The sequence below is a fragment of the Nansenia antarctica genome, assembly GCF_963989245.1.
Source record: "Nansenia antarctica genome assembly, chromosome: 1".
Taxonomy (NCBI): Eukaryota; Metazoa; Chordata; class Actinopteri; order Argentiniformes; family Microstomatidae; genus Nansenia; species Nansenia antarctica.
Window position 1 is genome coordinate 46,373,093 of NC_137674.1, and position 25,023 is coordinate 46,398,115.

General features: G+C 41.9%; 2 protein-coding genes across 2 annotated transcripts; one reads left to right on the forward strand and one right to left on the reverse strand.

Moving 5' to 3' along the window:
* Positions 1-6,388: 6,388 nt before the first annotated feature.
* col10a1a (collagen, type X, alpha 1a) lies at positions 6,389-10,890 on the forward strand (the record flags this gene model as incomplete). Its single annotated transcript, XM_080542636.1, has 2 exons — positions 6,389-6,515; positions 9,044-10,890. 2 exons carry the CDS (start codon positions 6,389-6,391, stop codon positions 10,888-10,890), a joined length of 1,974 nt encoding a protein of 657 aa, XP_080398762.1.
* A 3,772-nt stretch (positions 10,891-14,662) lies between these two features.
* marcksb (myristoylated alanine-rich protein kinase C substrate b) lies at positions 14,663-16,632 on the reverse strand (the record flags this gene model as incomplete). Its single annotated transcript, XM_080550614.1, has 2 exons — positions 14,663-15,265; positions 16,537-16,632. The coding sequence occupies 2 exons, from the start codon at positions 16,630-16,632 to the stop codon at positions 14,663-14,665; spliced, it is 699 nt and encodes a 232-aa protein (XP_080406740.1).
* Positions 16,633-25,023: the final 8,391 nt, after the last annotated feature.

The following is a 25,023-nucleotide window of genomic DNA, read 5'->3' on the forward strand; positions in this document are numbered from 1 at the left end:
TAAAATAACCATTCCACTCGACTCAACAGTTCTTATATTGGGCCTCAAAGTATCAACAGTAAGTGTGTCTGACTGAGACAGACTCACCCAAAGAAGACTATTGGTCAGACAACTTTAACATAGTTTCCGTACGGTGGTTGTCTCGATTAGAAGATAGAAACATACCAGACTTGCTGAGCTGTGGACAGTGTTCCAAAGCCACAATCTGAGGCCATGTGAGACCCAAAAACATACAAATAACATGAGACACCACCCTTCAAAATATCCTGCAAATATGATGAGCTTGGTCAAACCAAAACCCCAAAACAAACAGATCACAAAGCTGCCCATAGTGATCATGCAAACCCTGTCAAATGAATCCACCATTATAACTGTATTTTTCTAGATTTATTTCAGGTTGTTCTTCTTCCTTGGATAACCAGTAGCAAATTCCAAAACATCAGTGACACGCAACCTTTTGATTTTTAGAATAACTTAATCTCCATAGACTACCAGACCAAGAATTCAAGTTGAAGTTTATTTTATTATCTTATAGTTGACAAATGAACACAACCTTCCATTTTTTTCCTTTTACCATTAGAGACTTATTAGAGTCTATCAGACAAAGGACCAATTTCATTTGAGACATATTGTTACTGCAAGAGAACTGTTTCCAACACCAGTCTGAGTGTCAACTCCCACACAGCTTCCAATGGTAAGCCACCAAAGTCACTACAGACCACACATAGTCTCTGTCTCAGTATTGTACGTACACTGAACCCTTGCTGGTTTCCTGTGACAATGGCTCTATGTGTGTACAGTAAAATAGATATGTGAAACATGGGATGGGATCACTTTTTAGCACCCATAATTTTGGACAGACGTGTCTGGTCTCAAACATAGACACAGCGTGTCTCAAATCACTTGTCTCTCCCACGAGTCATTATGGTAGGCCTACAGTGTAAACTAAAGCATCTCCTCTGGATGATAGTGTCTCGTCTAAACTTCCTGTCTGCACCATCACACACTTTAAGGCATGGGAAATGGAGAAAGGTCTACTATGACATATTGTCTATTGACATGTTTACATATTCCCATAAGAATGCTGTAAGGATCAAAACAGTGCAGACATAATCTGAAAAGAAACTGACCCAGACTTGAGAGATAATACAGTTGGATAAACTTGGCACCATTGTATGAGTCCATTCATTCTGAATTAACTGAGATGTAAAAGTCAAAAGTCTTATACAGAGTAGCTTTGATTTCCATACCGATTGCTGAATACTGGAGTTTTTTCACACTGTGTTGCTGTGAAAAGGCTGAGATTATCCAAGCAGACATCCAAACTGTAATTTCCATAGGCTTGATGTCTCAGATTAGTGATTATCCCTAACTACAGGACTCCACCACCAACACTTAAGTACTGAAAATCTCATTAAGTTGGCTTTATTTAACTTTGATAACCGTAAATGATTCTACAATAAGCATGTACTTTTGGCTCCTCTTGCGTCATTAAGACTGTCTTCTGTTGGATTGGGAATTTCTGAAGACAAGCCGCAGGAGACTAGAAACAAGACAGGGAAATCCAAAGAACACAGATAATGGTAATGTTTTTACAACATAATGAATTCAATGAGAAGTCTGTAATGTTTAGAGTACATTCCTCATTGAAGTACACTGACAAGAAACTTATGTGAAAAAACGTCTATACAGTAAATGGCATTAACTTTTTACCTTTACCCATCGCTTTCCAAGTTGAGGCCTGTGTGTCACGATAGTCTGTGTCTCTGATAGTGTTTCTGGCCACTAGAGTTACTGTGATTTGGGCAGTGTACAACTGAGGCCCCATCACGATAACCAAAAAATAGCGTAACCTAATCAATATAACATACCAGTACTTTGAGTACTGAACATAGTATAATAAATAATTAACATAGTACATTTCAGTGGTACAGTCAATAAAAAACTGTAATGTTTTGTGATAACTATGAATTAGCAGGGTTTGCCGTTCTGTGTTTTGGTCCCCATGTTTCTGTGAACCTCACTATTCAGAGCTGCTCTCCACTTCCGCCTCCTTTTGGGTATGTGTGTCCTCGAGACCCTGTAATTTCCACCAATCAGTCAAAAGGGCCCCCATCAACCCTTCCATTCATAAAGCTGAAAGTAGCTCTTAGTGGTACATTGAGTTTATTGAAACGTTAAATCCGTATACCAGTCATGATGGTGTGTGTATCTTTAGCCTTAGCCCTTAGCTCACGTGTTGCTGGGTTAGGTCTCCCTTACATCAACTGCCAATTATGTTCTCCTCTTGGGTGTGGGAGTGGTCCGGTCAGCTGCAGGGTAATCCAGAAACATCAGTTCCTGGGCAATGGAGCGTACGAAAACAGACAAAATTGGAAGAAACTTCTTCTCCAGACACTGTTATCATCCCACAAGTCAAAACACTACCAGTGCTGTCAGCACTATTGTCTCTCCTGAGACTTCAAGGCAGCTAAGACAGTGGTCTTGCCTCTTGATCCGTCCCTGTGTGTGTTGTGTATTACAAAGCAGTACCAGAAGCTCCTCTCTCGAGGGACATTGGTTGTAGACCTCTGGATTAAGGTCACACTCTTCCCACTCCTATTCCTCACTGCAGTATCTTCTATATATCACATTTATTGTTGATAGTAAAGATAGTATAAAATACAGTCTGGACAAAAATGTCACAAGCATATGGATGCACTTGATACAGAAGCATGTGTGCAGGAGTTAGAATGAGGAATCCGTCCAAAAAGTGGTATTTAACATTCCCTTTATGTCTTCTGGTGTGGAATATTTTTCAATAAACATTTTTTTCATACATTTTTAGTAGCCGGTAAAAGTGTTGGTATCATATATCACATCTCTGAAGTGACAAGAGATTTTAATGTGTATATTTTACAGTGCAACGGTATGAGACAATCAGGGTTACGTCATTGACTTTCAATTCTAAGGCAGTTACCCTAATCCTTAATGGTTATTACAATGGAGGAAGGGCCACCACATCAACCGACTGTGGGAGAGTAATGACTTGAGCAGAGGACTAGGGCAGTTGTGCACTTTCATGGTCATATAATATTGGATTCTACCATCTAGCCCGAGGACATAGGGTCCTTAACAGATGCATGCAGTGTAGCATAGAGAATGGTATAATGCTATGTTGTGAGGATAAAAACAGCAACCACTTTGTACTGTTAATTTGATCCCACCTCATGCCAAGGTACACAGTTGTTCCAAGGCACATTTTGTAGTTTGCTTTCTGTGACACATGCTTATATATACTACCATGCAAATTAAGGGTGTTTTTTAGATATGGGTGCATCATCACAGTCCTCTAAAGATCAATCTAAAAACAGAAAATGCATTTTGCGGCACTGTGGTTTGCAATGTTTAAAAAAACAACAAAATAAACTGGAATTATCTGAACCTAGAAACGTATAAAACCTTGACTCCACCCCCAGTAGCTCTGTTATTTAGCTAAATGTGACTGGCGCTGGGATGGTCGGGCCTCTCTTGTGGGCCATAAACACAAACAGGGTTTGAAATGATATGGTATAGCCCAGATATATCAGCATAGGGGGCAAAGGAAACACATGCTGGGTTAGTGGATGACGCCCCAATATACTGGACCAAGGTATACCTACAGTCCAGGGGAGGCTGGTAGAGGTAGAAATCAGAGGATAGACTCATTTTAATGCATGTAATGGAATGAGGATTGGTATCAAACATTTCACAGCCTTCCCAACACATGATAATTGACTTGAACCTATTGAACTGTTCTAATGTCAATGGGGGAACATGTATGAACAGAATGAAAAACACGCTTGGGATTTTATGATGTCTACTTGAGTGTTGCTGCATCTAAAATTCTAGACTCACACGTGTCTAATCTAACATTCCTTTTGGTCTCATTCCAGGGCTTTAAACATTTTACACTTTACACTTAATCTTGGAAGTTGAATTAAAAGTGCAAAAAAAGTGTAGCGAAAGTGAATTAAATGATCTTTTCGATAGGGAGGACATGCTCAAACAATGCTTGTCAACCATGATTAAGTATTATAACTATAAACTGTGTAAGGTAGCACTTTGGAAAATTACAGATAATTTGATCTAATTCTAAAATTGGAAACGTTCAAACGAGTTCCATGTTCTAGGAATGTTTAATTATATGCCTGGTGGAAGGAGTCTTTCTGTGTCACGTGTAATATAGAAGTCTTCCACAGAAACTTGGTAAACCCCTCGGTCTTTACCCCATCTTTACATCCCTGATACAAATAGACACAAAAACACACAAACCAGTCAGCACATGGGAGAGACGCAGCCAAGCAATCAACCATAAATGCTACTATAAGTTCAAAAAGATTTGGGACACAATCTGTATATTGAGCATTCTACACATCGTTTATGGCCAACTTGTGTGTTACACAACGTATTATTATTTGGGTGTATGCATTTCCTATGTGGCCAGGGTCAAATTGAGAAATTACAGCGAGAGGATCCCAAAGTAAGCAAGGCAAGGTGGAGGGTGAGGATGGATGTGTAATAATGGTGGATAAAGCTGATTGAGGAAATACTACATCATGACAGTCAGCTATAATTGTAGGAATAGGCCTGAAACTTCTGATGATGTATACATGCTGAGGAGGCCAAAAATAACAACAAACGACCACAGAGGCAAGGCCAATTCTCAGCATCCCACACTGATGTACCTACTACAGCAAAACATGCCCCCTTGTGTTAAAGATGGAGTACTGCAGCTCAGCCTCTGGCCAGCCACCACACACTACACTGCATTCACCAGAGATAGAAACAGGTCCAACACAAATGTATTTTCCAGTGCCTCTTTTATTAGCTGGTTCGAGGGTGAAGCACTTACAAAAATACACAAGTAAACGGCCTGAAATAGTGTATGAAATGAAAGGTTCACTATGCTCGGCCAAACAGACAAGCTGACCAAACAGTATCCAATGTTCATCCCAGGGTGAGAGCCAGGCTAAGTGTGTTTACCTTCAGTCAGGTATAGTACATAAGTCAGGCCTAATCATAACTGTTGAAAAATCATCATAATAATGATAATAACTTTATTTGTAAAGCGCTTTTCATACATCATGTCAATCTCTCTACACATAGCCATGTACCCGTTCCCTCTGACCTTGTTTACGTTATCATGGCAGGAATGGAAGGTGTCCCAGACAGTCAGGAGAGGTAAAGGACAAACTCAGACTCAGACAGGCGGAGGAAGATGTAAATGTGAGATGTGTCTCCTATCCTCAATGGCATCTTTGTGAGTCAATAGTTCTACTATAGGTGCAACCAAAAAGCAAGTTGTTTTTAGATTTGTTTTGAATATCTGATATTTTGTGGGAGGGGGGGGTATATTTGGGGTAGTTAGTGGGGGCTATGCAGCTGTACAATATGTCATATACATCTTTAAATGATGATACTGAGAGAAAATACAATATCTTAATAATCTGGTCTCAGCATGTGAAGAGGAAACTTGAATGATCATCAGGAACACATGCAGTCATGAAAATAACTCTCAAACTGAAGTTTAACTTACTTTTCTACATGTTGGTGACTAAAACATGATTCTTTTGTAGTTAAAAAAAACTTAAAATAAGTTCTAATCATGCGTCTAAATATTCATGTTGTGCCATGCCTTCAATGGGCAGATCTGCCTGCTAATTACAGCCTACTGTCGCTCCGAGGAAGGAGGTACTAGTGTGGTGGGGGATTTTTTTTTCATGATGCGAGGGGCAGATATGGTATAAATACCAACACCATCATACAGAAAGGCATCAGTTCCTCATCCTTGCTCCTCCTAAGGATATACAGCAGCAACAGGAGCAGTAGGAGTTTTACCCTTTCTGGAGCTGTCGTATGCCGGTATGTGTTTGCCTTCTCTACCCTCTCTACCCTCTCCATCTCTGGGATAGTCAACTCTAGGCCTTGCCTAGGCTTGAGTGGCTCTTCTGCTACTAGGCTGAGCTTCGGATGGGGCATGTGAAGGAGTCTCTCTGGCTCCTGGAAGCCCGGAGCTGAAGAGCCTGGTGCTGGGTGAACTAGAACAGGCTGAAGGGATGCTGGATGCTGGGACTCAGTTCCACTCAGTTCCACTCTGTTATCTGTCTCATGTATCTGTATTGTATCTTAGATAGAAACTATCTATCTCTCTTTGTAGAATATAACTCTGTAGAATATAACTAAATGTTTGTATTTGTGGGCAATTCAGAGAGAAGGGGGAAAGTAACAAATCATGACATTGTTTAGCTGACTACTTTCACTGCTGACTACTTTCACTACAGTTTCACTGTTTTTGCTGCAACTCTGTCATGGTAGATAAGTAGTGCTGAATCTCTCCATGTTTCTCTTGCAGATTAAACCTCTGAAAATGGAAGTTAGAGTAATGAGCATCGTCCTGCTCCTGGTGGGCTTGGCAGCGGCAACTGGAGAGAGATATGTAGTGAAGAAGGTGATGAAGGGGCCCCAGTACCAGCCCTACTCTGTGAAGAGCCACGGTAAGACACCACCATCCTATTCTACAGCTCATAGCTTAGCATAGACAGCCAATGCTGCAAGTGTTGCCTCTGACATTGCTCTCATATAGTCACAGAACAATGGCCTTAAGATGTCTACATCAGAAACATATCAGATAGTAAATGATGTATCTTGCCACTTACCACCAGGGTCTTCAGCTAAGGATTTTAGCCTTCAGTTGTTGCATGGTGACAGTTTCACATGCAGTTTATCAGGCAGCAATACTTTGAAACATGAGCCTCTTCTAGCTGGAAGGATAAGCTGGGCAATGATTGGCTACAAGGATATGAATGTTCATTCAATAGCTTGGTGTTACAGGCCTGAACATTTGCATACAAGCAATGATGTGCCATTGCACACAACTACAAGTTGTTTCCAGTGGGCACTTACCAGTGTGCCAACTGTGATGCTTCTGTTTCAGTTATGGTGTTTTTAACAGAGTTGTCTGTAGCTATGTGACACTACAGTTGATGTGGTAGATACTTTTGACTGGTTTATCTGACAATCTCTCACCACCTGTGACAGACCTGTGCCATGATTTTAGTATGACCAGGGTTGGTCAGATAGAGAGCAGTGGATCATTACTTCTAACTGTGGGAAGCCTAAGATGCCAACAGCCATAGCTAGTTACAGAATGTATGTTCACTGCTCTGTGTGAATGTTCTGCGTAGAACAGATAACACTGTATCTCATTTCATTTGTGAAACACCCAAAGCTTAAAGAACAAATTATTGTAGACTTCTAGAAAATATTATCCCACTAGCAATATTACCAATTCAGATATGAACATGGTCATGTTCTTGATGCATTACCTACCAGTTATTGCTTCACTGATCTGCTTCATCTTACTGATTTATAAACGTTGTCTTACCTGGTGAACTCACTGCAGGGAGACTGACCCATTAGAATGGAGAGATCTGTCTAATATTTAGCTTAAGTATGTTGTGCATCAAACAATCTTTAGAGCAACAATAATAATAAATTATGACATTTTCCAAAGCAGATGGATTATCTCATGTTCGTGCACTTGATAGGGCCTTATGTAAAGTAGCTATATGCATTCCTACCATTAGCATACATCCAAACACTGTCATATTCAATTGAAAGATTGTTTAACAAACTGTGTACCCCTCGTTGGATTATTTTTAGTTTTTACACTGACAATTACAGTCCAATCACCCAGAAATGTGGTTGGTTTGGGTGTGCCTTGCTAGAAGGAGAAACATCTGTTTTGATGTATATCTAAATTAGACCTTGGTTGACCAAGTGGAGCTGCCTTTTACACTCTAGCATGGGACCACATAAAGGCAGCCAATAAAGAACTACTCCCTCGCATTTCAACTTCCTGTTTTACAGATGCCTAGTTTTCTCCCCATAGTTTATAAACTGTCTCTCTTCAGGGGACATTTTGATCTATCTTGGTCACAGATATACAACCTCAGACTTTTTCCCTGTGTTAGCAGAAGATTCAATGACTGGACAACTTTCAGTTTCTGTGCAAGTCCAAAGTGTATTTCATCACAGCCAATATTCAGTTGTAAGCACAGCCTTGAGTAACTGTGAATGAATGCACTAGTGGCTTAGAATCTTTGCACACAAAATGACATCTAGTCTTTAATCATTATTCCAGTATTGGACATAAACTTTAAGCAACATGTCTAACCTGTGGTTGATTGGAAACTAATGGCCCCACCTTCTATTCATGATCACAAAAAAGGAACAGCTCTCCAAAGTATCTTGTGACAACAATTGTGTTACTAATATATGATGTCATTTGTGAAACAAAACACAAAGAAACTTGAGAGTGAAAAACATTTTGGTATAGATGTGATTTACTGTAGCAATTCCAAATTGTTTCATCAATCAATTTGATCACTTAAATTGAAACATTTAAACAACAATTTCACAAATTGGAAATAACTAGAATCACTATCAGTGACTATAATATACATTTTAATAATATAAGAATATTCTGGCTATTGTTAGTGTTACAAGTTGATCACTTTATTTGCTAATTAAAGTAAAGGTAAAGGCACATGCTCCAGCTCCAAAAGCTTCCAAAGTTTTTTCCATCACTCTGTTTAAAGTTATTAATGGCAGCAGTGTGCAATCTGTAACTTTCATTTCAAGTGCTGCCCCAGTATGCCAGCCTTTTTTGGCTCCTTGCAATTGGCTGAAATGTTTTGTAGTTCTCTGAGTTGCCAATAGGGGACTGAAAATCATAGATTGCACCTTTAAAACATATTCAATTGTGCCAGCTTCTAGACATTCATTGTCACAATTTATATTGCCTGCTGGTTATTATTATAAAAGAACATTTTCTCTCAATTATTTACTTGGCTAAAAGAAAGCTGAATAAATGTAGCTACCGGTAGACAGATAGCATTTCACAGCCATGGATAATAAACTATTAATTGCATTGAGTATTCACTATTAATTGTTTAAATTACTGACAAATGCCACTGAAACACATTTGACTAAAACATTAAAATTGGTATTCCTCCAACAGTGGTGTCAGTGGCAGGAGAGCCAGGTGCCCCAGGTGAGCCCGGTGCCGAGGGCCCAGCTGGCCCCCCCGGCCCCCCTGGTGAGGATGCTGTTGGTATGCCCGGAGCCCAAGGACCCGCTGGATCACCCGGACCTGCTGGTCTTGCCTCACATGGCAAACCTGGTTCCCCAGGTGGGTCCGGTAAGCCTGGTATGCCTGGCGCTGCTGGACAGAATGGAGATTCCGGTGCCGCCGGTCCCCAGGGACCCAGGGGAATGCCTGGACCTTCTGGAAGCCCCGGACCTGCTGGCTTGTCCTCCACTGGCAAGCCTGGGCCATATGGTCTGCCTGGTTCACAGGGAGCAAGGGGGGAGACTGGTCTTAAGGGACATCCAGGTGTGCCCGGTCTGACAGGAGCTAAGGGAGATAGGGGAGTGGGTATTCCAGGTGCACAGGGTGCAACAGGCGCTACTGGACCTATGGGCTCAGCCGGTCAGCCCGGTCTGCCCGGAGTTGGAAAGCCAGGCAAGACAGGATTCCCTGGTGAGGCAGGAAAGTCAGGTAGCCCAGGTATGGATGGAGCCACTGGCGCCACAGGACCCCAAGGTCCCAAGGGCCATACTGGTGCCACTGGTGTAGGTATGCCCGGTAAATCAGGTGATAACGGCGCCCCAGGTATGCCTGGCGCAGTTGGTCCTAAAGGCCACCAGGGAATCGCTGGAGCCACTGGTGCCCCCGGCGTCCCCGGTTATGGAAAGCCAGGTGCAAATGGAGCAAAGGGTGAGAGGGGAGTCGTTGGTAGCTCAGGTACCACAGGTCAGAAGGGTGAGGCAGGCGCAATGGGATACACCGGTGCCACTGGTGCTTCCGGAGCTGTTGGTTCCGCCGGTGCCACTGGTGCAAGAGGTTTCACAGGTGAAACTGGCGCCACAGGTGCCAAAGGTGACACAGGTGCAGTGGGAGCCCAGGGACCCAAGGGATACAGAGGAGATCAGGGAGCACAGGGATTCGCAGGCAAGCAGGGTTATCCCGGAGCATCTGGAGCAGCTGGCGCCAGAGGAGCCACCGGAGCTCCAGGTGCCAAGGGTGACACAGGCTTCACAGGTGCCACTGGTGCCACAGGTGCCACAGGACCTGCAGGTGCTAAGGGCTTCCCCGGGCGCAATGGTGAGGCAGGTTTGTCTGGATCCGATGGTGCCCCAGGTCCCAGAGGACCCGTTGGGCCTTCAGGCCCCGCTGGCGTTAATGGCCTTAAGGGTCACCCAGGTCTCCCAGGCACACCTGGCCCAGTTGGATTTGCCGCTAAGGGAATTCCCGGCCCTCAGGGTCCCCATGGCCTCCCTGGTGCTGATGGTCAGGATGGTGCCTCTGGCCCTGCCGGACCCCCCGGCCCACCTGGTGCCCCTGGTGAGGTTATTTTCGAGAAGAGCATGGGCATGGGTGAGATCATGGTCCCAACTATGGTCAAGACCCCCATGTCTGCTTTCTCTGTCTCCCTGGCCAGCCCTTACCCCGCCTCTGGTACCCCCATTAGATTTGACAATGAGGTGTACAATGCAGAGCGCCACTATGACACCAACACTGGGGTGTTCACCTGTGAGGTCCCCGGCGTCTACTACTTCTCATACACTATTCATGTGAATGGCGCCCATGCTCTGGTGGCTCTGTACAAGAACGACCAGCCTGTCATGTTCAGCTATGATGAGTACAACAAGGGTTTCCTTGACCAGATGTCTGGTAGCGCTGTCCTTCAGCTCGACGCGCACGACACAGTCTACCTTCAGATCCCCGACGATGAGGCCAATGGTGTCTTCGCCGCCGAGAATGTCCACTGCTCTTTCTCTGGGTTCCTTATTGCCTCAACGTGATACCGTATCACCCAGTAACCACACAACAAAATCCGCAAGCTATTTCTCAAACAAGTAAATCTCCCAGTTTGTTTTTTCTCAACCAAACTCAGACAGGTAGTTCAGTCTCTTATTTGAGGAATAGTAGCATCTCGACTTGAAAAAAATCCAAGAAATGGGTGCTAAGAGGAAGGAAATAATTTATGTTAACGGTTTATCAGGGATGGGAAAGCAATCAACAGTTACCAATGATTCAGAAAATGAGTGGAGACAGCATGTGAAATTGAGTTGTTCGCTATGTTGTGTCCTTTGTTCACTTTCTTCCTTTTAATTTCATTTTTGTTTGACTGATTACAGCAGGTGATTCTTATGTTTGTGTATGTCTGTTTTTTTGTACAACCTTGTTTTTGGCGACCAATAACCTTATTAAAAGTACATGATGACTTTCTGTTCACCATGTTGTACCTGACTTCCTTGTATGTGACTTGAATATTGTGAAATGGCTATGGTCAAATTGACCATTAGAAAGTATGCAAGATATAACACACCAACAAATACTGTTGTACAAATAGAAACTGTTTACCAACAACATTGTTATATCCCTCATGATTCATTATGTAATGTAAAAAGCATAATGACCAAAATAAATGATGTCTTAAGAAATGTTTTTGTCTGAGTGGGACCTTTTTAAAATGGGTTTTCAAAAACTGAAAGGGCAAATGAAGATTCTCATAAAATAGATTAGTCATCTAGAAATCATAGCAGGGAAGTAAATAAATCAGTATCATACACAACTGCACTTACAAAAATAATTGTTCTCAAATATCCTACCATGAAGTGATTAGGCCTACTTATAATGTGAAAATTGAAACTATAACTGTACAAAACTGATAGTGATTTCTATATTTCAAAATGCATCCAACATCTTCTTTTGATCTACAATGACTGTTACACCAGCAGCAAGATACATTTTAGACTATCAATATTCTCCTCAACTCCTGAAGGCACATAACTGGACACACATCAACAAAATGTTTCCTGATTCCTGATGTTTCCTGATTGAAATGATTCCTTTTACTTTTAGACACATCATCTGAACATAAAACGTTTATTTTGACTCATTGTAAACCAGGCCTGTGCTGCACTGTGTCGGGAGACATGGGATCTAAAGAACGCAGCCCTCCCCACATGACAGACTCTGGTTAGCTGCTGGTGGCAGCCACAGTTTACAGAACACATTTCTCCCTATGAGGGAGAAGGTGTGTGTGTGCTGAAAATAGTTGGTAGGCTGAGGGGGGCGGGGAAGGTAGAGGGAGTATCCTTTGGCAGGGCAGATGTTGTTTCATCCTCTCTGGGAACGTGAGGGGGTGGTTAGGTGAGGAGGCCAGTAGACAGACACACAGACACAGCAGAGGGCATTGGTGGCTGGGGGAAACTGGGAACTGCTGCCACAAACCACAAGCAGCTAAGAGGACTGGCATCTTGAGAGAGGCTTGTGGTTGGGTAGGAGGTGGAGTGGAGGTGGGGTGGACAGGAAGAGAAATGCCCTTTGTGTAGTGGTGTTCAGACAGTGGTAGGCACCATGGCTCTGTCCCAATACCTTTAAATGGCCTTCTGCCCTCGTCACCTGTCTCTCAAATGCACTAATCTGAAGAGACTTCAATAACAAAAGCAAATACCATGAAAAACGATCCAGTCCTTTTAACTATCACTAGTTAATGATAGCACAGAGACATGGAAGCTATTTTAAATAGTTGGGACACAGCCAAGAATCTGCATCCTTGTGAGAAAGGCAGAGGTGGGAACCGCAAGCCTCAAGATACTATCCAGAACGGACGCCTGCCTCAGGGAGTGGGGACAGGAATATTACACATAAAACACACCCTTCTTGCGGTGGATGGATTTGTGGTAGAGTTAATCTGGGAGCAAAGCAAATGGATGGTTTAAACTGGGCTCCGATACAGCTGTGGAAGGCTGAAAAACACCCTCAAGTGGTGACTGCTGCCATCTCCCTTATACTTAGAAAGCATCTGGGTTTTCATGAGGTTTGGTCATTGTAGGAGTAGAATGCTCACGATGTGTCAGAGGCAAGCAAGCATACCCATCAATTTGAATTATTTCTGCACTTGTTTGTTCCTAAAATATGCAATTACACCTGAAGGCATTATAACTTGTTGTTTATAACTTGAATAGCTTTTATGGAAAACACTTTAGGCTGCATATTGGTGTGACATGTTTGTACACCAAACACACGCACACCCACAAGCAGCAAAACAAAACTTACTAACAGAACTATTTTAAGATACCCTTTTTAAACAACTCTGATATTTGCCTTGAAGGCAAGTTCAAGATCAACAGGTAGGCTCAATCTAACCTTCTCCATGCACATTCATTATGTAGTTTTGGGAAATAAACAATGTTTGACACGTACAGCTCATAAATATGCTAAAATAGAATTTTGTGTTTTGTGAAATCAACTTAATCACTAAAAATAGCCTGTGGTTTAAATCAAACACACATTGGGCAGGGATATCAGTCACTGACACTGTGAGCTTTGCTCAATTTCATTTCAACCCTAGTAGATGAGTTACCACACGAGGGTGCTACAAACTACATACAAGTCTTCTTTTCTCTGTGTTCAAATGTACAAATTCTCTCAATCCTTAAATGTGTTGTTTTTACAATTCATGTGATTTCAAATTTCACACCTAGGAAATAAAGGGGACAAGCAACTCAGGTCAGACTTTATTCCTTTTATTCTTTCACAGTGCTCACAGAAAAATGGAACACATTAAGAAGAAGAATCTTAATACCATATGTAGGCAGTTACATTCCATCTCAAATTCAAAGGGTGAAGCTTCAGTATTTACAAAAGAAAAAAACAAGATGCTGTTAAAAGATTGCACAGGCAATTTTCCTTACAATTACCCAGTATATTTAGTTGTTTGTAATCAAAACACATCATTCTAAACCGTTTTGTTGTCATCACAGCTTGATGCAAAGTATGCGTAAAAGATCTTCCAAATGTATTAATCCTTACAAAAAATCACCATGGTGGAAAACAAGAAACTTCATTTACAACAGGTAATCTGTTAACTTCAGTCATGTACGCACACCTCCTCAAGGTCTTAAAACCAGTAATATCAAAGTCTATACAACGTGCATTACTACAGAGTATTGGAATGGTGAAATCTAATGAAAGTGATGAGCACCTATGGTTTCAACAATTATCTAAAACTAGTTCATTCAGGAATGGCGTCGTGTTCCCAGGAGCACTGATCTTGAGTTGTAAACATGGTGCAAAGACAACATTAAGACTTGATCTAGGACTTCCCTTTAAATATCACAAGGTGTCGTTCTTGCAGGCAATGGCCTTTGCTACATCCAACTGCCCAGCACCAAATACTTCATTTAAATATGCTGACTTCAAAATCCTGTTATTACAGTTAGTCATGGTTACATGTAAAAACAAAACAAATGCATATGCTCACATTCACACTTATACACAGGCTCACTCACAGGCAAACACACATCACAAATGCAAACACTCCAATTACAGTGAGGAAGCACGTCCCCCTCCAACCCCCCTCTGCTCACCAAACCTATGGACGTTGCTGTCATTATGGATGAAATGGTTGTAAAAACAGTAAACAAAACATCAACAAGAAAGTAAAAAAAAAAAAAATCCCTGGTTTTAGACAAGTCCTCGCATTCCTTCAAACAAACAATCAGACAGGTTATTTGACTCTCCGTTTCATTCCGTTCATCCGTCGTTTCCGTGTGGTGTGCAGGTTTACTCAGTGGCGGCGGCGGCAGGTGCCTCTGGACTGGCTGCCGTCTCTGGTTCCGCAGGTGAGGGGTCGGCTGGCTTCTCCTCTGCTACCTCTCCCTCCGCCTTCACCTCTTCTGCTGCCTTGGGCTCCTCCGCTTTAGGCTCCTCGGCCGGGGCCTCCTTGGCTCCTTCCTCACTGGCCTCAGCAGACTTGGCCTCTTCAGCAGCGGCAGGCTCCTCGGACGCCTTCTTCTCCCCACCCTCGGCAGAGGCCTCGGCCACCTCTTCACCCTCCGCCCCCTCCTCGGACTCCTTCTTGGTCTTCTTGAAGGTAAAGCCGCTGAGCTTGAAGGAGGGTTTCTTGAAGGAGAAGCGCTTCTTCTTCTGCTTGGCGGCGTCCTCGCCGGTGGCGGCAGTGCCCTCTTCCTCTGGCTTGGCGGATGCTTCCCCGTTAGTGGCAGCGGCGGGTTCCTTGTCCCCATTGGTCTCAGCAGCCTCTACTTTCTCTGCCTCCTCTTTGGGAGCCTCCTCAGTTGGAGTACTACCATTGGCCGGGCCCTCCGGTTTGTTGGCCTCCTCTGTGGTTGGAGAAGCATCTCCGTTTGTTTTGGCGTGGCCATTTTCCTAAGAACATAAAAAAACACTGTTGACTAGTTGTACACCGCATGCCACCAAGAGAGGAAATCCCCCCCTGAATATGTTCTGAAAAATACTTAATTTGCCCTTTTGGCCCTCACAATCTCACATGCATGGGGTCTACAAATGCTTATGAAAATGTATGAAAGAGAGCCCCCTGTAAAAACGGTAGGCAGATCCTATGCAGTGCGCTTCGTTCGAATTCGTCTAGTGGTAGCCAATAGGAAAATAGTCCTAAAATTGTAACAACATCTGTTACTAGGCGAGTGAAGACAAAATCACTACAGCCCTCAGCAGTAGTGCTCCTGAATATAGATCATTACAACCACGAACCACCAGGTGTCGCTGTGCTCAAACATCAGTAAAATAAAGGCACGATAATAATGAGAATTTGTCTACACGTAAAATTAATTGACCATGTGGATCTGCATAATTTGCGTTGAAGGCGCATATTAATTCATGAAAATTATGCCCATGTATTTTCTTTGGCCGATGGCACGCTTCAATCTATGCTTTCCATACAACTTGCGCCAAATGATCAGAATCTGAATAGCTGCCCACTCAAAAAAAAACTACAAACAGCGCCATCGAAATTGTCTTGGTTTAACTGTTATTTGGCTCAGAATCGCGGTCTTGGTGTATATTCCAGACCCTTTAAACATCCCTGGGTAAAGATATCGGCCTGCATTTGGAAAGAGAGAGCATGCCAATGGAGCATGCCCCTGCATCTGGCAACAAAGGCGTGGTAACTTGATTAAAAAAGGCCACGCACGATGAAAGCGGCCGCTCTATATCTCCATTAATGGGTTAAGTTAACAATTTTATCGTACATGGCTACATGTCTAACGAAAACACAGGCATGTAGCACATTAGACCCAATTGACGCTTTAATTAGAGGTGATTTGTAAAAAAATAAAAATAAATAAAAAATACAATGCAGTGTTTGTCGAGGGAAAATAGGCAACATCCACTCGTTGGGTTGATACGACACACATAATGCACAAACAACGCGTTAAATTTAAGGGTATTGATAAATCGTCAAATCACAGTCTGATAACAATTGTACCATGTAAATTGCAATAACATGTCGGTTGGTTGGAAAGTAGCCCTGGGTTTTCGAGAATGGATACATGTGGCCACTTTCCCTGAAACGCCGGTGAGCATGGGGATGGGGCTCGCCATTGGCGCAACACTTTGCCAACATTGAAACAATAAAGACACACGAAAGCATCCCTTAAATATATGAAAATACTTCTTACCTGTCCATTCGTCTTGGCTGCAACAGCTGCGCCTTCAACCGGTGCATCGGCAGGGATCTCCTCTTTTGCAGAGGTTTTGGAGACTTGTGCTCCCATGCTTTTTAGTCCAACAAAGAAACCCAAACGATCAAATGAATGAACAAAGACCGCAAGCTCCCTTCCAAAATTCAAGTGAAATGCTGAGACCTCCTTTTCAAATTACAGGCGCGGAGGTGACTCCGATCTAGTAACACCACAATGAATGAATATAATTAGCAAAAATCCCGCAGTATTTAATTAAAGGAACACAATTCTTTAATTTTTTTCCCCGAAGAGAATTTGAAAATGGAGAAATTGCCCCTGCCGCAAATGAGATGCGGAGTACAACGCCCCGGTCCGCTGATGAATGGGCATTCCAAGCTATGACGACACAGCGATGCCGGTTTGACCAATCACAAGTCTCACAAAAAAGAGGGTGGAAGTTTAATAGACAATAGAAGAGATACAACATAGATAGAAAGTCAACAACTTGTCTTTTATTTACACATATTTAGCAAATAATTTATTAAAAACTCAATGACATTGTACTATATTTTCCTGAGGCAATAAAGTTGCAGCAGTCTTAAAACCATGTCAACTCATTATCAATGTATGCATGTGTCATCTGACGAGTTGTTGCATAATGATATTGATATGACTTTATGATAATTATATAAGTAATCATTTTCAATAGCTTTCAAATTCAATAGTGTTTGCTTCGGATAAGAATATTGTCATTAAACACTTGAAGAAACTTACAATTTAAAGTTTTAACCTTTTATAAGTTAAAGTCTAGCCTTGTAACTGACTCTCTTGTGGACACGAAAAAGAAGAAGTTAAAGCCTGAAATAGCCTAAATTCACACATCTCAAAATATTAGATAATCATGATTTGATTGACACTGTACAATTTGATTGACACTGTAAAATGTATAATGAATGTTCATTCTGTGTATGTGCAGCCAACAGACTGTATCATATAATCATAATATACTTATATACTGTATATATTTATATTTTTACTACTTATTTAAGGTAGATAACCATATCTAAATGTGGATGGATATAGCCCACAGCTCTCTCTTGAGCAACATACATACAGTATGTCACCCAGAAAACAAAAGTCTCTTAACAAACACCCTCCAGTCATCCAACTCATCTTACAAAAACAACCGTCTTGTAGTCTTGTAGGCTTGTAGGCTTGTAGGCTCTGGAGCATCCCGTTGACCTAGATTTGATCAGGGTTTTACTCCTGGCACCAGCATGCACTGCTTTCAGTCCACCGCCAGCCACAAGTCTACACTCACACTACACTCACTCACATCAATGCATGACCCACATTTCCATGGCAACAACTCCAAAATGGCACCATGATACACTGTATCACTACTATGTACACAATGTGCACTGTAACAAGCGTTATAGTTAACAGAACTTATATTGTTTTGGACTATGGTGAGCCCTTCAATGGTTCTTGGCGTCTACCATTTTCCTTTGGATAAACAGGTCTAGTTATTGTCATGATATGTGCAAAGCTCTAGTTATTTAACACAGGAAACCAAAAGTGTAGGTCTTTCGTGCCAGAGCAAATAGCTCTGCAAGCTGGGATCATTTACTGTAACAAGTCCACTCAGCATCAAACCAGAATTACATACACTGTAGGACATTGTGTCATGGGTTCAACCGTCTGAAATGACAGTAAGAAAACATGATAATACACACAAATATATAATTGTAGCGGTATGTGGGTTTGTGTGTGTGCGTGGGTGGGTGCATGGGTGCGTGGGTGCATGGGTGCGTGGGTGCGTGGCTGCGTGTGTTGTGTTTCTCTGTGTGGGTGCATGTCTTAGCATATGTTGCATACACTACTGCCACCCTTTGGATAAATATCACTATTCCGTATAGATTAAGTGCACTCAAAATGATTTACAGCAGAGAACCAGCTGATGACATTATGATGACATGTTTTAGGTCATACTATCAATGGAAAAAGTAAGGCACTGATGAAGAGAACATAAGACAGGAGGTTTGGACTTCTATGGTACAGGTGGTAATGTGCTTGCCCTGTAATTGCAGGGTTAACAATTCAAACCTCACTTTCTGAGACTTAGGAATGTAAACTGTCATTATTAAATCAAAGTCTGGTGCTCAACTTGAAAAATGTATAATGGATTTTCATTCAGTAAAGTATCAGACTGTATCATATCATCGTCATATATTTTGACAACTTAGTTAAGGTAGCTAGGCAACCATATCCAAATGTGGATTCAATTAATTAAATCAAAGTCAGCTGCTCAATCTGAATTCAATAGATCTCACTTCTTCACTTCAATTACACCTCCTTGTCTGTCATGTTAAAGTGGCTGGATAGACTATAGACAATCACTGAATGATGAGGGTCTTTTCAAATGAAAGTGTGGCTTACAGTTCAAAGATATCATTCCCACAGCCATCAAGATTTGCCAGCCATAAAGATTCATGACACAGCCTCAGTCTGTAAGATGTATATAATGGGGGGGGGGGGGGGGGGGGTTAAACATACTCCTAGGTTTTAATGAATAGGACTGTCTTATTATAACCATACAACTCCATTGTTGTTATGTTTTTGTTGTCATAGGATGCTTTGTACACAAAGGATGTGTAGCTTCCAATTATGTTTTGGAATGACGAGGTACTACCTGAGACATGTCAACTCAAGTGTCACCCTCGGACCATGAGGATGTCCTCTTGGCCTAATGGTAGGTTTGGGTCTTCCAGGAGTGACACCTGGAGTCAAATTCCACATGTCACAATGGGTCTTTCCATTGGAGTTCAAAGGTGGGTGAATGTCCGGTAGCATAGGTGCTTTATGATGAGGGAGCCCTGTCCAAGACATGCAAGCTCAGGTGGTACCCTCGAACCATGAAAAGGGCTCATGACGCTGTCCTCTTGGCCTAATGGGTGTTCCATGTGGGGCCCTAGTTGGTATTTCTCATGAGCACCACATATATTATAAAGATCAATTGCTATAATGTAGCCTATGTGAAATATGTCATCAGATCCTTTGTTTATGTTTTTATTGATGGCCTTCTCTCTGGTGTGAATGTCTAAAGCTCTAATCCAGTAGTTTTTTTGCTCAGTGAGGGAAAGCACTAACCTACCAGTAGGCTATTATGCAGAGGGTCAAATGATGTATTCAAAGAATATTCCTAATCCAAGCATTAGGCCTAAATAATGGAGTGGTTAATACTCGGCCTAATTAGCCGTCTCTGTTTATCAAATCACTCACAAATCCGTAGAAAGGGCGATAATGTCCCACTATTTGACTAAAGAATATATTCTAGTCTCTGATTGGCTCTAGATGCTGTCAATTACGGCTGTGGTCCCGTGTGAATCCGCATCAGTCTTTACGCCATCATCTGTTCCGCGCGGCGACAGCGGCTGTAAATCGCAGGGACGAGTACCGTTATTTTCTCAATGCAAAAATTACCCGTTTAACTGCAGAAATATCGATGCATCTGGAAAACGTAATGGACTAGACGGATTTAATCATGGTAAGCACGGTTTTGTGTTCCATCACACACGCCTCGATCACACAGACAGCGAGCTGAATATATCAGGGAGAAGGTGATAAATATCAGATCATATTCAGCAATGTGGCAATTATTATTCGTCGTATAGATGACATGCTATTTGTTCTGAAGAAACAAAGAAATGTAGACTGATAGAGAAGGATAGAGAAGGACATGTTCTTCCTTAAGACACGGTGATGTGATGTTTTCCAATTCTGTGATTGTGGAGGGGTCTTGTGTTGCACCAGGGATGGATGGCTGCAGAACAGCCTACTATGCACTAAATCCAAACGCTCCGACGGCCTATGCCTATGTGGTTTGTTCCAAATAATCGTGACAAGCTGTTTCCACTGTTGCCGTTTTAAAACGCTGCAAGTGTGGACTCAAAACAGCATTATCGGTTAATTACGAAAGTGTCTAGGTGTAGCCATCCATCTTGTCCGAAATGAATGAAACGGATTCTTACTGGGTGCAATTTTGTTGCTATTTTCCTGCACGTTCTCGAGCTGCAGTTGTATCCATTGCCTGACTTCAGAATAGAACAGGTCTATTGACAGAATTAACATTGTACGTGTATGAATTACATTGTCTCAAGTTTCCTCATCTTAGTTTTCTTCTGTTTTTCCTCTACACTGAGAAGAGAAGGCAGGCACATTTGGCTTAGGTTATGTCTGTCCTATTTGCCTTTCAGCCTGATGAATGGACCGAATAGACACTACAATGTTCCATGAACCATGTGGATTCCCCTCAGGCCATCATAGGGCAGTACAGTAAACATACTTATCAGAGAGAATGACATTGTGAATATGAACTATGTTTGAGGAAGCTGCAGGCATTAGATGCTCTTTGGCCCAGGTACGGAAAGAGTACTGAGAGTAGTGTACTACACTGCACCTTGTTTTTGTAACTTTTCATTTCCTGAGCGTAACTTAGATGACAAACTGCATCTAAGTTACATTATTGTTGTGTTTTGTTCATGATCAAAGTTGTCCTCATTATTATGGTGGATAATTAGGGTTTGGGGGGGAAAATGCCCTCAAGGAATATAGGCTAATACAAAAATGGAAATAGGATAGAGACAGGATAGAGTAAAGACAGGATAACGTTTTGTAATTGTATGAAATTACAAACAGCACTGCCTGTCTCTAATCCATATCTGCACAGGGGGAAAACTGCCTGTTGCTGCAAAACATCGGAACGGATCCCCTCCCTGTACGTCTCTATGGGCACTTTCCGTTAATGCAAGCATTAGTCCTTTGCCATACAAAAGCTTTCCAACCTTACATGGTGTACCACTGTGTTTTATACATCATCATTTCCAGTTGGTTCTGATTTTGACCATTGCCCTGCATTGGCAGAAGATCTGGAAAGAACAATTCCACCCCAATGCAGAATCAACATGTAGAGATGAACCAAGCTGCGACTACCACTGTGGGGTGTAAAGTAAAAGTTAGATAAATGTTAATGTATCTATGTAAATAGGCTAATGTTGTTGTTTTTTTATCCGCACTGTACTAGTCATAGCTCTCACAGTGTGTGTTTTGTGATGCAGGCTAACTAGCATGGCTTACTCAAGCAGTTTGACACCACAACACAGCTAAACCCACCTCAGTGTGAGCCTCAGCTGTGGGCTTTCTGACACTAACAACCTCTTTTCATTCAGTACGTGAAGAATGCTTTGAATGGCGAACACTGCATTACATTGTCTAGATAATCTTGTGGGCCAATGAAATGTGCCCATTGTCTTACTGTTGATACACTGAATGAACTCAGTTTTCGAAGACAAGCTAATATTGTAACTATCTAGAGAATGGAGCATATCAGGAAGAATTTTCCAGTCTGTGCTGAATTGAAACTGGCAAGGATAGTGATGATAGCTTTCACAAGCATTTGAGTGGCGCACGTCTGTCTAAATAAAACTAGGCCAATTTGTTTTCAAATGTGCTGTGGGTCTCATTTTGGAATAGAATACATTCATAGAACGCTACATTAGAAGTAGAGGTGTGGGAGTTCTGACCTTGGTTTGAATCATGTCAATGAACAGAGTGCAAAGGGTCCTCAGTTCATATGGATAGAGAGAAATAACTATGTGCTCATTTCCTTTGAAATTACATGGTTAGATAGTTATTATACAATAATAACCCATGAATTACTTGTTGTGGTCCGTTGGGAATTGATTGTGTTAACGTTTAACAAACTAACTGTCCTGTAACTGTTTACTCAATTCATCATATTGATCTCATAGCTGTGTAGGTAAGAGAGGAAAAGTGTCATGTTATCTATGTACGTATTGACATGGTTATCTACACTGTGCTGTCATGGTTATCTACAGTGTTTTGGGCGATTCAGGTACATGTCGTTCCTATGGCGAAGTAAAGCTGTGTCTTTCACAAAATTAATTCACCATTCTTCAATCCCTCTCATCTGATTTAGCACTAAACCGTAACCAATCACTTAACACCATCAGGAGTGTGGACAGTAGCCACAAGTAATAGCCTTGGAGTAATAGCCCTAGGAGTGTTTACAAACTCTATTTCAGAACCATACCCATTTGTTTTTATCAAAGGATGGATATCAACACATAGGCCTATTCGATCATCAGCGATGTGTAATACAGCGTTAAACAATGTTGGGATGTTTTTATGCTTGTGACAATGTAGCATACATGTACAGGAAGCGGTATCCTCATCGGACCCCCTTCACGCCTGTTACCGGTAGGTCCTCTTAGAGGCAAGCTTGTTTGTTGGGGTCTAAAAAGAACTCGCAGAGTGGTCTTGTTGTGCCGAGGTGGTCATGCGATATACCCTGTGTGAGTGTGTGCCACCGAAGGGAAGGGACTAGCCCCTGGCCTGTAACACCGTGGTCTTTTATAGGAAGGTTGTGACTCAGGTCAAGGTGCATGCCGGCACGTATGTCATCATGACCTAAGCAGGTTCTGTTGGGGTAGCCTGTGGTTCTGTTTTCTCCCTCATTTGGCTAGTACTGTTTGTTGTTGTGTATCGTTGGATACAAGTGTATCTAGCAGGTAGGCTGGTGGAGGTGGAAATCGGAGAACAATCCTGTTCCATGCATTACAATGAGCCTGTCCCCTCCACCAACCCCCCCCCCCCCCCGTTATCTAGATAATGTCATAGTTGTGTTTGTGTTGGTTAGGTTGCCATGCCACAGATAGTGTGGATCATGAATCACCACTCAAACTTTAACACTGTAGCGGATAATGTTTTGAGCATGGTGATGCTATCTTATCGGCTGATACACCCCACTCATCTAAATTAATTTGGAGCAAAGTTTTCCCCAGCCACTTCACACTGCTTTGTAGTCTGTGAGACGTAGTTTCTTAAAAAAAAAAAAAAGGATGATATCTGTTGCACTCATTCAACAACAACAACTTCACCCACAACACCAAGACACAGACGCAATTCATTAGTATGCAAATAATACTTTATTAACACAGACACACAATCAACATAGCAGGAGGACCACAATGAATAGGCCTACATGTACACAATGTTAGATGCCCTAGATTCCGTCATGGATATTTCAAAGCCCTCATAGTCCCAGGCCTAGTTACTTAGAGTAGAAACATTTTGATAATCCCCATAAGGGAAAGTGATGATGTCAGAGCTCCCGTCATTTACTCTCTATTCCCTCTAGGAATATAGTTGCAGTGCAACACGACAATTTATGATATCTGCTATGCAGTGGCAACAGCAGGAAATACTGTAGGATGTTTGACATGAATATGAAGGATAGGAAAACAATATTCGATTGAAGGATTATATATAATATTTAGTTATTGTGTGGTCTTAGATCCTTTATTTATGTTCATCTCTAAGCTTCGTGGTTGAATAAAGGCTTATATGTCTTAGCTACTGCTATCCACTCACTGGGTATTTATGATTATATTTCAGCACCAATGAATCAAAACAATCTCTTTCTCTCTGCAGTGGCTCCGGTTTGCTCTGTGCTAGGCAATGTGGAACAAATAAAGATCTGGATACATTGAAACGACAGCATACAGTAGGTAAGTACCAACACTGTTTTATGCTGCTTTGCAGCGAATATTATTAGGATCGGTGAGTACACTATGTTAATCTGTTCTTAATAACATTATGAAACATAATGAATAGATGGGCAAAGAAATCCTGGTGTTTCACCCTGGAGTTCAGCCATTTAGTGACCCACAGATGAGATGATCAGTCGGATGAGAACATGCTACAGGTTCAGGATGACAACAAAGTTCCTAACAGATGTCTAAAACATAATCATTATACACACAACTGACATGGTGTTATTTTGCAGGAAACTAAGCAACCGTTCTGTTTGTGTTCCAGCTCGCTGGGACATTGTACTGTTAAACAAAAAATACATCGATGCAAATATTCAGTCGTCAAATTATATGAGTTGCCAGTGCCGTGCTGTGGTCCCTCTATGTTAGCCGCGGTATGTCGTCGTAAATGACACATCTGTTTGCATTTTCTTTCAGCATGCTTTCCTGTTCCTGGCTAGTAACGTCAGACAGGGCTTTGTAGACCTAAAGGAATTCAGGCTTGTGCTGCCTAGCTTCCTCTCTGCTCTACTGAGTAGCAGCACCATCATGGTATTCATTACAACATTGGCTCCTCTGAGACATGATATTGAGCATAACCATGACAACACACTGTTTGACATCTGATATTGAGATGTTATAAACACATCTGATATTACTGATTGTCATTGACAATCATAGCTGTGAGAGACAGGTCAATCAACACTTCATTTTAATGAATTCATGCACTCCAATATATCATATATGTCATCAAAGGAAAGTTGTAATGTTTTGTATGGGAATGTCTTGTTGCATGCATGCAGGGCAGATGCTGAAGTTGATATATTGTCTCCATCACTATCTAAGATCAAAGACCATGACCTTTTATGAC